General features: G+C 41.2%; 1 protein-coding gene across 18 annotated transcripts in view; it reads left to right on the top strand.

Annotated features, from left to right (window-relative positions):
- Trpm3 (transient receptor potential cation channel subfamily M member 3) overlaps nt 1-12,811 on the top strand; it is a 517,403-nt gene that overhangs the window by 452,942 nt on the left and 51,650 nt on the right. For 10 of the 18 annotated variants that reach the window (XM_070035727.1, XM_070035724.1, XM_070035722.1 and 7 more), the window contains one exon: nt 6,276-6,486. In XM_070035727.1, coding sequence (XP_069891828.1) covers nt 6,276-6,486 — 211 coding nt within the window. The remainder of the gene's footprint in view (nt 1-6,275; nt 6,487-12,811) is intronic. The other 8 variants (XM_070035730.1, XM_070035729.1, XM_070035728.1 and 5 more) reach the window with 1 other exon arrangement.

Genomic DNA, 12,811 nt, shown 5'->3' with positions numbered 1-12,811 from the left:
TTCTATGAGTCTGCACAAACAGGTGAGTGCTGATTCTGGTCGTCATGGACCCCAGGGCCGCACCCAGCCTTGTTCAGTGTAAACCCCAGCAGGACAGCTGGAGCTTGTGAGTGGAGGAATAAGGGTGATCTCTCCTCAGACTCACCACGGAAAGAACCCGAGCCTGAAGCCAGATATTGGCACTTTTGCCAGTTCATCTACTGCCCTAACTTTCTCAAATACTTCACCTTTATGAGACATGCTAAGCATATTCCACCTAACCTGGGAAGATGCCTCTTAATAACAATCTATTTTTTAATAGTGTTCATTTACCTCCTAAGAGCTGTTGAAACCAACAAGTGCTATCAGAGGCTCGTTCTCAGTATCACTCAAGTTTTACTAATACATCATTGCAAACTCAAGATTTCTTAAACATCGCTGTGTATAACTTCACTGAAATGAATCTTAAGTGACCAAAACTCTTCCCACAAAACTCACTGGCAAAGTCATGCAAAGAGAAGAAAAACTTGAGGGCTGGGAAGGTGGCTCAGTGGTAGAGCGCTTGCCTTGCATGCATGAGGCCCTGGGTTTGATTCCTCAGCACCACATAAGCAAAAAGAAAAAAGCCGGAAGTGGTGCTGTGGCTCAAGTGGTAGAGCGCTAGCCTTGAGCTGAAGAGCTGAGGGACAGCGCCCAGGCCCAGAGTTCAGGCCCCACGATTGGACCCCCCCCAAAAAAAAGAGAAGAAAAACTTGAATCCAGACTGAATTGGATAGGAGGCCTTGAGTGATTTACTAAACCTCTTAGAGACTTAGTTTATTCATGTCTAAAGTGGTAATTAGTAATAAATGAGTATCATGTGATTATGATGGTTGTAACACACATGTTAAATTTCCAACAATGGCTGGCTCATAGTTGACTGATTATATCTTTTATCATTGTTTATATGACATATAAAGTACAATGAAAATACAAATAGTAACTGAACATGGTTATTCTGCAATATATCTAGGACCTTTGTGTATATAAGCTTAGTGTTTGTCATATTGGCATTGTTTAGGACGAATTGTCACCAGACTTATTCTGGAGAGGAAAAACTTGAATTCCCAAGCCTCAGTTAGCCAAAACTGAGCCCCAGATCAATTGAATATTTTTTAAATAGGACAAATGTATTACTCTATTAGCTTATTGTATCTTAAGAATTTGAGATTGTGGTGGAAATTCCTATGTCTAAGAGGGACGCTGGTGGCTCACACCTGTAATCCTAGCTACTCAGAAAGCTGAGATCTAAGGATCATGGTTCAAAGCCAGCCTGGGCAGGAAAGGACAGGAGACTCTTAACTCTAATTAACCACCAGAAAACCGGAAGTGGTGCTGTGGCTCAAGTAGTAAGTAGAGTGCTAGCCTTGAGCTGAAGAGCTGAAGGACAGTGCCCAGGCCCTGAGTCAATGAAAACAAAGAACATTGAAATGGTTCGAAAATCAGACCAATTTTTTTTAACCTTGATACTCTGGATAGTTTGGACTGCTTTGTTGTTTTTGTTTTTGTCTTTGATTGTTTTGATTTCATTTTTTTTGGAAACAGGGTCTCACTATATATCCTAGACTAGCCTCCTTGAACTCAAAAATCTTCCTGCCTCTCCTCCCAGTGTTGGGATTATAGAAATGTAACAGCTGGTTTTGCCTGGGTAATTCCTTGTTGTATGATACCACTCCTTGCATCACAAGCTGTTTAGCAGTGCCCTCAGCCTCTGTTCACTAGATGCCCGTAGTATATAGAAACACACACACACACACACACACACACACACACACACACACACAGAATTATAACAATAAAAAATAGATCTCTACACCTGACGGAATATCCCAGGGTTACAAATGTGACCTCTATAAAGGATTATTAAATTGGAGAGATTATTTTTTTTCTGATGGTTATCTTACTTTTTCTCTATATTTTCTTTATATTTCTTGCCTTCTTTTAGCAAATAAAATCTACAAAGACCTAAGCAAACCAAATCTATGTTTTAAAAGTCTAAAGTGGCATACTTGAAATAAACTAATATTGCACAAATGCAGCAAGCTCCTTTAAAAATCTATGCCTATTATTTTGACGATGACATAATTATGCCCAGTTTTGACTAGAATAACGCCTGACTGAGGAGTGAACAAGAGCAATGTACTGCATTTTCTCTACCTTTTAACTTGTGAGTGACTTCATTTATCAGTCAAGAATAAGTAGGAAATGAGGGTACTCAAGGACTTGTCCCTCATGAGGCTTTCAAGATAATTAGTTCAAAAAGTGAGTCATTGATCCAGAAGGTAGAAAAAAATAATGCCTGTAGAATTTATCAGTCAGCCAGATGGAATGCCAGGCTGGAAGCTTAACAAAATCTTTCCAGATGTGTTTATTCAGAAAACCTTCAATAGGAGCAGGTCCCCTTCCAATAGTAAACATCAGGTAACCTGCTAATAACCTGAGGGCTAGAGACAGACAGCGGACAACACTGCTAGATAGAAGATTGCCAGGCGTTCATTAAAACCAGTTCACTATGTCTTTGTATTTTAGAAGAAACCAGTGCTCCAAGTGTCTAACCACATAGAAAACCTGTTTCCAGTGTGAGGTCAGTTGATCTGCAGGCCCCAAATCCCTTGCAATCCCCACACTATTCTTTCATATTCCACCTCTCAGGGGAAATTGCTAAGCGTACTACAGGGTGACAGTGGTGCTCGCCTATAATCCTCGCTACTCAGACGGCTGAGATGTGAGGATTGAAGTTTGAAGCCAGTGCTGGCACGCAAGTCTGTGAAATTCTCATCTCTAATTTAAAAGCCAGAAGTGGAACTGGTAGAACACTAGCCTTGAGAATAAATTAAAAAAAAAAAAAAAAAACCTAGCTCAAAGACAGCGTCCAAGGCCTAAGTTCAAGCCCCAGGACAGACATCAATAAAATAAACAAGAAGATTAAGCAACTCATCCCAGGTCTTTATGTCCATTCCCTTCCCTCCCCTTCCCTTCCCTTCCCTTCCCTTCTTCCCTCCTTCCTTCCTTCCTTCCTTCCTTCCTTCCTTCCTTCCTTCCTTCCTTCCTTCCTTCCTTCCTTCCTTTCTTTTTCTTTCTTTCTTTCCTCATGCTTTCCTTTCTTTCTTTTCTTTCCTTCTTTCCTTCTTCTTTCTTTATTAGTTATAATGCTTGAATTCAGGGCCTACTCATCGCCCCTGAGCTCTTTTACTCAAAACTAGTGCTCTACCACTTGAGCTACAACTCCACTTCTGGTTTCTGATTGGTTGATTGGAGATAAAAGTCTCTTAGGGACTTTTCTACTGACTTTAAACTGCAATCCTCAGATCTCAGCCTTCTGAGTAGCTACGATTAAAGGTATGAGCCACCAGTGCCCAGCTTGCTTTTTAGTTAACAATGAATAAAAACACCTTAATTTTCATACATCCTTTTTTTTTGTATGTGTATATAGTCCCTTCACTTTTTTTTGTATGTGTGTATAGTCCCTTCACTTTTTTTGAGGGGGTTGTAGATTTTATTTCCATGTAGCTATTTTTACCAGCAGAGAAAAAAAAACCCAAAATCTAGGTTGGGGTGATATCTGAGAGGAGAGCATGCACCCTATTACTCCTACAGTGTGTACTCTCTTCTGTGGAACACACTGGAAGATACTTCTAAGAAGAGGACCAGATCCAACTGTTGAACTAACTGGATGTTTTAGCTTTGAAAACAAAAGAAGCCAGCCCCTGAATCATGCTCAGATTTGGGTATTCATATGAAAGTGAAGATTCAAACGTCGATGTGGCTAAGCATTTGAAGCGTGTGTTTCATCTCTTTGATTATTTTGAACCTGTGGATAGATATCAGAATCAACCCGAATGAAAACACTCCTGAGAAATTAACTGAGTAGACTTTCTGTATTTATTGGCTGCCTTTTCTTGAGTCACGTTGGCTCCTAAATCTCATGAACACATACTTTCCTCTCCCACCCATCTTTTAGTCAGTGGAAACAGGCATAGCATGAAGGCCCATGTGTGCTCTTTCATTGAAGAAACTACTTATAAGTAAGTGCTGAGAAGCTATTGCAAAATAGAACAGGGAAAGAGAACTGACCCATGTTTCCTGTAAGACAGTTTCAACACAACCAGCTTGCCTGTTGAAGAGAGGCTTCTGTGACCACTAAACTGAAGGAATAATATATTTATGACAATAAGCCACAAGAAGTTTGGACAGATTCCTATTTAGTTTCAAATTCACACAACACTTAGGCAATGTATTTTAAAGTTGCTTTGAAGCCAGGCTCTGGTGGCTCACACCTATAATCCTAGCTACTCAGGAAGCTGAGATCTGAGGATCACAGTTTGGCTCCAGCCTGTCCAGAAAAGTCTGTGAGATTCATATCTCCAATAAACTGCTCCAGAAAGGCCCAAAAGGCCAGAAGTGGTGCTGTGGCCAAGTGGGTAGAGCACTATCCTTGAGCAAAAGAAGCTCAGGGACAGTAACCAGGCCCTGAGTTCAAGCCCCAGGACAGGCAAAATAAATGAGTAAATAAATAAATATATAAAGTTGTTTTGCAAGTTGGTTAATTGATCTAAAATCGATTGAGATATCCATGTCTTGGAGAATTCCAGGAAGGTTATAATATCCAAATTTGGTAACTCTACTCTCTCAAAGCAAACTCTTCATTCTAATCTGGAGGATGGGTATGTAAACAGTCCTAGAGTGTGTGCTTAGCATACATTAGGTTTGGGGGTCAATCCCTAGTACAAAAACAATTTTTAATGACATCATTTGTAGACTTCAACATCATTGATAAAATTAGCATTCGTCTTTTTTTTAGATGTGCATATCATTTTGTTAATATCTTTTCGGGAAGATAAGATACCCGAGTGGAGTGCTCAGCCTCAGGCATGCTGAATTACAAAGAAGGAAACACTATGTTAGCAAAAAGGAAAGAGATCCTTTGTCTTCCGGTTTCAGTCTGGAAACAATTAGTGGAACCAACACTTGTGAGACTAAGGCAGGAAGATCAAGAATTCAGTGCCACCCTGATAGTTCACAACCAACCCAGGTTAAATTGTGAGATCCTGTATCAAAGTACAAAAAAAAAGTGGGGGTGAGGGTGGGGTGAGGGGTTCTGTAATGCATCATACACCTTACACCTACCACAATTATCAGAGGTACCGTGAGTAACGTAGCCAGCCCAAATCAATGATTATTACAACCTCCTCTATTGAGGTGGTATGAAGAAAGCATTTGCCATGTGAGGAACAGATCCCAAATAATAGTGAAACAGATGAGAAGTAGTGGAAGGAATAACCAGAAAGAAAGAGTGCTTGGGGATGCAGGCAAAAGGACTTTTTAAATATTCCAAGGAGAAAAATCCATCATTTCAACAGCAGAAACAGGTGTAGCTCCTTAGTCCACATGACTCCAAGAAACTTTCCTCCATCACTAACAGGAAACCCTGCAGAAGAAGTATAAGAAAAAAAGAAGAAAAAAAAACTCTGAGAGCCTGGTATGTGTAGAATAGCATGCATTGGGATGAGGCCATCAGAATAAGAATACGATGGAGATTTGATTCGTCCTAGATTTATTTATTCAAAAAATATTTTTCTTGAGCTTTCTAATTCTTTGTTAGCCTTTTGCAACTGAGAAAGGGAAGGTACTACATTGCACTAGTTCTTAAAATAGTTCAACTATCCCAATTCCAATTTTGCTAGGAAGAAAAAGACTCAAAGAGGATACCTGGCCTCTCCTAAAAGCAGAAAGAAAAGCTTGTGCTGACACAAGCCTCCATGTTACATGACTCCTATGCATAGACTTGAATAAGTCCCACAGAAATCCATGAAAAAGGAAGGGCCCTAGATGGGCACTGGTAGCTCACATATGTAATCCTAGCAACTCCAGAGGCTGACATCTGAGGATCGTGGTTCAAAGCCAGCCCAGGGAAGGAAAATCCCTGAGATTCCTATCTCCAGTTAACCCTCAGAAAACCAGTGGTAGAGCACTAGCCTTGAGCAATAGAGCCCAGAGACAGGGCATCAGGCCCCAAGTTCAAGCCCATGACCAACAACAATGGGGGGAAGAGAAGAAAAAGAAAGGGCTCTATTTATTGCATGATAAGATTCCGATAAGATTCTGGAGACATAGACCAACTTTCTTCTTATCTAGACATAACTCCCTATCAAGACATTTCTTAGCAGGAGCCTAGAAAGTGAATCAAAGATGGCCTCCAGAGAAACTGAATCACGTGGGTTTTCTTTTGTGTCTCCTTCTGCTTCTCCACCTTCCAGATGATAGACATGATGTACTTTGTCATCATCATGCTGGTGGTGCTGATGAGCTTCGGGGTCGCCAGACAAGCTATCCTCTTTCCCAATGAGGAACCATCATGGAAATTGGCCAAGAATATCTTCTACATGCCCTACTGGATGATTTATGGGGAAGTGTTTGCAGACCAGATAGACCGTAAGCAAGTTTATGATTCTCATACACCAAAGTCAGGTATTTAACTTCAATTGAGTCACTTCTTTTCCAAGTTCATTTGTTTGTTCTCAATAAATGGCTCAAGATAGAGGACCGATCCCTAGCTTGCTATCTTGGTGGAAACAAACAATTGCAGAAGGTGAATATAAACTTTTAACAAAGCATTTTTCAAGGTGTATCATCAGGTATGACCTTTTAGTGACACCAATTCTCTTCATCAAATATGCCAAATTTGATCCAAAAATGAATCCCTTTAAAAGACCTAAATTTTTCTGTGATTCATTTAAAAGCTAAAGACCGGGTGTCAGATATTTCATAATATATCAGGGATATATTATGTCGTACAAGTCCCCATTCCTACCCCAGCCCTCAGTCTTAGCCTTTGAAAATCAATTCCTTGAGTTGGACCTCGGAACAAATAAACAATTCACTGTTTTGCCGTGCGAATTCAAGAGTCAGGGCAGACATCTGCATGTTTTCCTCGCACTAGAAATTATTCCAACTCCCCTTGCCACTGTCTGAAATTATGTGCTACTGAGACTCACAGGAAGCTAGAAGTCATTGCCGAGAAGTATGGAAAAATGCCTTAGGTCATAGACTGACTTGCTTTCTGTCAATGCCAGGATTAAAAAACAATAATTAAGTATATCATGAACTGATTCAGTGTGGAGACCGAGCAAGCAGCCAGCTTCCAGTGTTTCAAGTCCTATTAAGTGCTGATTCTCGGTAATAAACACTCCTTCTAGAGGGAGTTTGAAGATAGTGTTCACCTCGGAGTCTGTTCTAGGATTTTATTTGGACCAAATGTCAGGGCCTACCAGGCATTGGGAAATTATTTGGGAAGAAAGAATCAGGAAAGAAATATTTCCATGCAGAGGAGTCGAATCCCTGGAGCAACTCTTTCTTATCCTTCACCCCTCCAGAGGAATTGAATTCCAACATTGTTAAATTCCCATTTTTTCAAGCTTTTCTTGCTTGCTTGCTTGCCGACCAGCCAGCTATCTGAGCTGTGGACTCTGAATATGAACAAAGGATACATAACTAGGTAGTAAAGCTGATGAAGAGCAGGAGTTAGTATCTCCCGCCCCATACCTATCCCAGGTAGGATTGAGACCCAGCGTTTATGGACTAAGCAGCAAAAGAGACTTTGTGCAGGCCTGAGTGTTCTGCTAACAGAATATAACAACCGTCACCTTCCTTCCTCCACAAAGAATTTTTTTTAACAAATACCCTTTCCTTCTCAAAATCTGAGGCAAGCAAGACTTTTTGGGACAACTAATTCGAACAAATATTTGTTCCATGAGACTTAGCAAACTCACCGAGAAAGAATTTTAACTCTGTCCCTTTGCTGTAATGCCTTGGCTGAAATGTACAGCTTTCACTATGACACTTTCCTGGGGACAGAGGAAAAAAAATTTTTTTTAATTCTCCTTTCAAATAGTCCCACAAGCAAAAACAAAAAAAAACTTTCAAAGGCCCACCTATGATCATTGTCCTCAGAGACTGTGTTGTTTTCCCCCTGCAAATTGCTTTTCTACTTAGTTACATTATTTTACCTCTTCTACTTCTCCTTGCTTCCCCAAAATGAGATGAAGCCCCCGTGGTTTTGTGTGTGTGTGTGTTTCTATTTTAATGGGTTTTTTTTTTGTTTTGGTTTTTTTTTTACAATGTAAGATGGGAGAAGGGAGTTATAGATATATCTTATAAATGGGATTCTGTCTGTCCCTCTACAAGTGGCCATTTATTGATGTTGTACTATGAACCCAGCCTAGTGCAACAAACACCACCATCTTGGCTGAACAAGAGGAGTTATTATTGCTATTTTCAAAGAAGGGCTGATTGTAGTTTAGAACTTGAAAAAAAAAACCCATCCCTGGAGATGGAAGAGCAGTGTCTTGTGTGAATGAAGTATGGAAATAGATTTCCCACCCTGTGGATTACATCTGAGGTGCTGTACGTGTGTATGAATAAATTTCTACCGCCCCTCCCAACCCTCAACTCCCAATACCTGTAACTGACCCAGCTTTGAATGGATATAATCTTGGTGACACCCTTTCCCCAACCTCTTACCTTCCTTGGCGACATTCTAAGATTGGCTGCAACAGTAGCCATCGTTCTAAGCTAAATCAGCCAGTTGTCTGTCTAGAGTGCTAAAGAGCAGTCGTCCTTTCTCAAGTGGTTCTCTAAGTCTACCCCTCTCCCTCCAAATCTGTCATGATATCTGGCCAAAGTCACCCAGCATCCCTGTTCCTTGACATGATTGGATATCTGTACTATGGTGCCGAGTGGGCCCAATGAAGATGGGGATGTCTCATCTGGTGATTCAAACCTTTCCAGGAACACAAGAACCAAGCCATTTGAGAAAGGTACACAATCATTTATGCCTCCCTACAGTGTCGTGCTTCTCCTCTGTGCCACGTGCAGGTTGGCTTGTGAAGCATGTGATCAGGCTGATCGGATCTCATATCCACCAGGACCCATGGCCCTGCCCAGGGTCTGACAGTCTCATCCTGTGGATGTGCCCTGTGTGGCTTTCTCCAAGCGCTGCTCATTCAAACACTTGCTCAGCTCAGAGCGCCTCATTCTTAACGTGGTGCACGTGCTCCATAGCTAACTCTTCTTTTTCTTTTTTTTTTTTAACTTCAAAATTGCTGGATCCATTTCATGTGTGGGGAAATGAGCCCTTTCTTAGTTGGGGTGGCTATCTGGAGGGGTGTTAACGGGAACTGTGGGGTGAGTGATTAACACCAATTCTACACCTCAGCTTTAATGCCCTCACTTCTGGGAGGCAGTGTTACCTAACTCTATTTTTTTCTTTTGTATACATGTTACCCTTTTTTGTCTGTTTGCCTGGCACTTGCCCTATACACTGATACTACCAGTGAATCCCAAAGTCTCCAGAATGACACTTGCATGATTACCTTTCAAATGGGCTTAAAAACTAAAATTTAAAAAAAAAAAAGATGGAGTCACTTAAAATCACATCTAAGCTATGTTGCTAGACGCAGATGGTCAACTTTACCCTGAAAACCAGCCCTAACCATGATTTGCTTCATAGAAATGGAGCTGTTTATTCAGTTGGCTAATACTTGGGTCCAAATTGTCTCTGCTTATATGTACTTCTTCTGTATACTGCTAGCTCTTTAAAACCCAACTAAGATCTACCATAAAGGACTCAGACTCCAGGTGGTCATAAATTATGACATACTTTAGGGTGGTATCATTAGGGTCACCCATGTTGCATGGCTTCTGAGAGCCATGCAGGTCAGGATTTTACTGGGTATGAAAGAGGAAAGGTCAGTTCAGTTCCACTAGATACAGTATCCACTAGATACAAAATTCTTTTGCAGCAGTAGCCACAGAAAAGCCAGAGCAAGGCTGGGAAGGTGGCTCAGTGGTAGAGCACTTGCCTTGCATGCATGAGGCCCTGGGTTCGATTCCTCAGCACCACATAAGCAGGAAAAAAAGCCGGAAGTGGCGCTGTGGCTCAAGTGGTAGAGTGCTAACCTTGAGCTGAAGAGCTGAGGGATAGCGCCCAGGCCCAGAGTTCAGGCCCCACGACCGGACCCAAAATAAATAAAAGCCAGAGCAAAGTTAAGACTGAATGGACTCTTACCAGCTTAGGAATCTAGCTCTACAGTTTAGTGGGTGAGGTTCTTGGCAGTTCACCTTTGTTTGCAGGGGAAAACAATAGGATGTCTTTGGCTTTTCCAGCCTTTGAGTGAATGAGACTTCTTCTTATTTACAAAGCATCCTTGTGCTGTCTGCTGGATATCCAGATTCCCCAGGCTGTACCAAGACCGAGGGAAAATGAATCATGCTATTGAATGCATTAAATGAGAGTCTAAATTTAGTTCTTCTTTCTGCCGCTCTGAGTATTTTTATAAGTTTATATAGTACTGTGAAAGCAGAATGTCCAAAACTTACTTTCCTCCATGACAACTTAATATTATCTACCTATTTTCACTCACTGCAAATTAGCTTTATCCAATTCTACTTAATGCATGGGTCAATCTTTTCTTGCTGCCTCGGGCTTTTCTGCTCGAAATTAATAGACATGCTGGGGTTGTAGGGGTTTTATTTTGTTTAGGTGTTGATTGATTTAGTACAAAGCTCTGCTACTTAAAAAAAAATCTATTGCTCTAGTATCCATGTTATCTCTGTGACAGACTACAAACAAGAATCGTGTGTGTGCATGCGAAGCTGAAAAGAAAATACTCTTCTATATTACTTTTCTGCCTCATCTTAATTGCTCCTCACTTCAGGTATGGAAATTAGGACAGCTTATGAAGCCCGTTGCTGAAATACATCTCTGTATGGGGGAAAGCAGAGAGCATCAGGAGCAGGGAGGGTGGAGATTTTTATGCATCTCAGCTGTTAAACTCCAGTTCTCAAAACTCAGGGCTGGGTATCTATCTGTTTAGTATTCCAGACTGACCACCAATGCATTCAGAGCACACTCATGCCAACAGCTATAGCGTAATGAGTGCTGCCTGACCAGAGAACTATTCTGGAAAAGAAAAACTTGCGCCAGTGCCAACTTTGGGAGAAAGGGGAAATTGTTTATTTGGGATTTGTTTTCACAAATTGCTGAGGAAGCAAGCCACCATCATGGGCCATCATCCCCATTTTCTCTCCCAGAAAGTCAGCTCACATTATAGAAATACCCATCCGACTTGTTTATTAATGAAAACCGAGGCTTGATGGATTTAGAAATAACAGAGCTGTCTGCAGCAGGCCTCGGCGATGAGTCAGGACATCAGCTGTGGCTGCAATCAATCGGAGTCCATTACCATCTTCACTTACCATTTGCTTACAGGTTGGGCTCCATGTTAATTCATTTATTCTTCATGTGATAGGTATTCCCTTTATTCCTGCCATGACCTAGGAATGGAGGCATAAGATATTCATGACAGAGATACTAGCTTCAAGAACTTTATAATCCAAGAGAGGCAAACTGGCATTGACAATCCATGAGTAGAGATGGAGCCCAGAGAAGAACATAGTCCACATTGGGCTGGAAGTAGCGGCGCAAGAGTCCTTCAAAAGGAAAGGAAGGTTAATTTGAACCCCAAAATATGAGCAGATGTTTGTTAGACATATGGAAACAGAGAGTGTGAAGAAAAAAAAAGAATGCCATTCCAAAACTGAGACTTCAAATGGAAAGTTCCCAGAAGTGGAACCACAAATTGCTTAGTAGGGCTGACTGTAGATTAAGAGGCAAAAGGAGGACACAGGGCAAATCAGTCTGAAGAGAGATGAGCAAGCATCGATCACAGAGGACTCTGCTCCACACTCAGTGTGCTACCATGATTAAATCTATGGGTTTGGTTTTGTTGTACCAGTCCTGGAGCTTGAATTCAGGGCCCGGGCACTGTCCCAGGTTAAGGTTAGTGTTCAATCACTTGAGCCAAAGCTCCACTTATGGATTTTTGGTGGTTAATTGTCAATAAGTGTAATGGGGACTTTCCTGCCTAGGCCAGCTTAAAAACACAGTTCTCAGATCTCAGCCTCCTGAGTAGCAAGGATTACAAGAGTGAGCCACTGTTCACCCAGCTTCAAAAACATTTCTTAATTGAAACTAACAAGCAGAAACTGCAGAGGGGTTGGGATGGGAAGTGAGAAATGAGAGGATATTGCTGATACACCCGAAACTGGAATGGAGAAGATAGCATGAAGCTTGAGGAAGGAACTGTATGAGATCAGATGGTGAAGAGGGAGTTGGGGGGGAAAGAACCCGGATTTAAATGGAGGAGATGAAGACCAGTCTGAGGTCTCTGGCTAAGTCTAAAGGGCAATGTCATTTACATCAACAGAGAGCATGGGAGAGGAAGATTTATGATGGAGAGTGGGGTGTTTGTTCCCTTGAGGTTGGAGTGAATTTGAGGTTCATTAGAGGAATTCCAAGAAAGTCACAAAGACTGTTTTATAACTAGAACTCTGAATCTTGGCAAAAGAACTGGACTATAGATGAAGAGATTATAACTATAAGTACCAGTGAATGGCATGATGAATAAGCTTTCCTGGGAGTACAAAGCAAAAGAGAAGAAAACACCAGAGTACAACACAGAGAATGAAGTCGTCAACATGTTGAATGCAAGAGAAAACTCCCATTAGGTAACTATTTAGAAGAGAACATCGAATTAGACCTTTAGGAAGTCACTGGGATTTATTTACCCCAAGAGATGCTACAGGAAAAAAAATGTATATGTGTGTATATTCAAAGAGATTTTTGAATTTTTTATCATAAAAAGCCCCCCCCAAAGCAGTTGATTTTTTTGTTATTGCTGTTTCTCAGAGAAATCATTTACTTAAGAAGGAAACATAAGAGGCTGAGGGAAAA

Source organism: Dipodomys merriami, unplaced genomic scaffold (assembly GCF_024711535.1).
Source record: "Dipodomys merriami isolate MVZ:Mamm:240054 unplaced genomic scaffold, mDipMer1.0.p SCAF_26, whole genome shotgun sequence".
Taxonomy (NCBI): Eukaryota; Metazoa; Chordata; class Mammalia; order Rodentia; family Heteromyidae; genus Dipodomys; species Dipodomys merriami.
The sequence above is the reverse complement of the archived record's forward strand: the minus strand, read 5'-3'. Positions and strand labels throughout refer to the sequence as shown.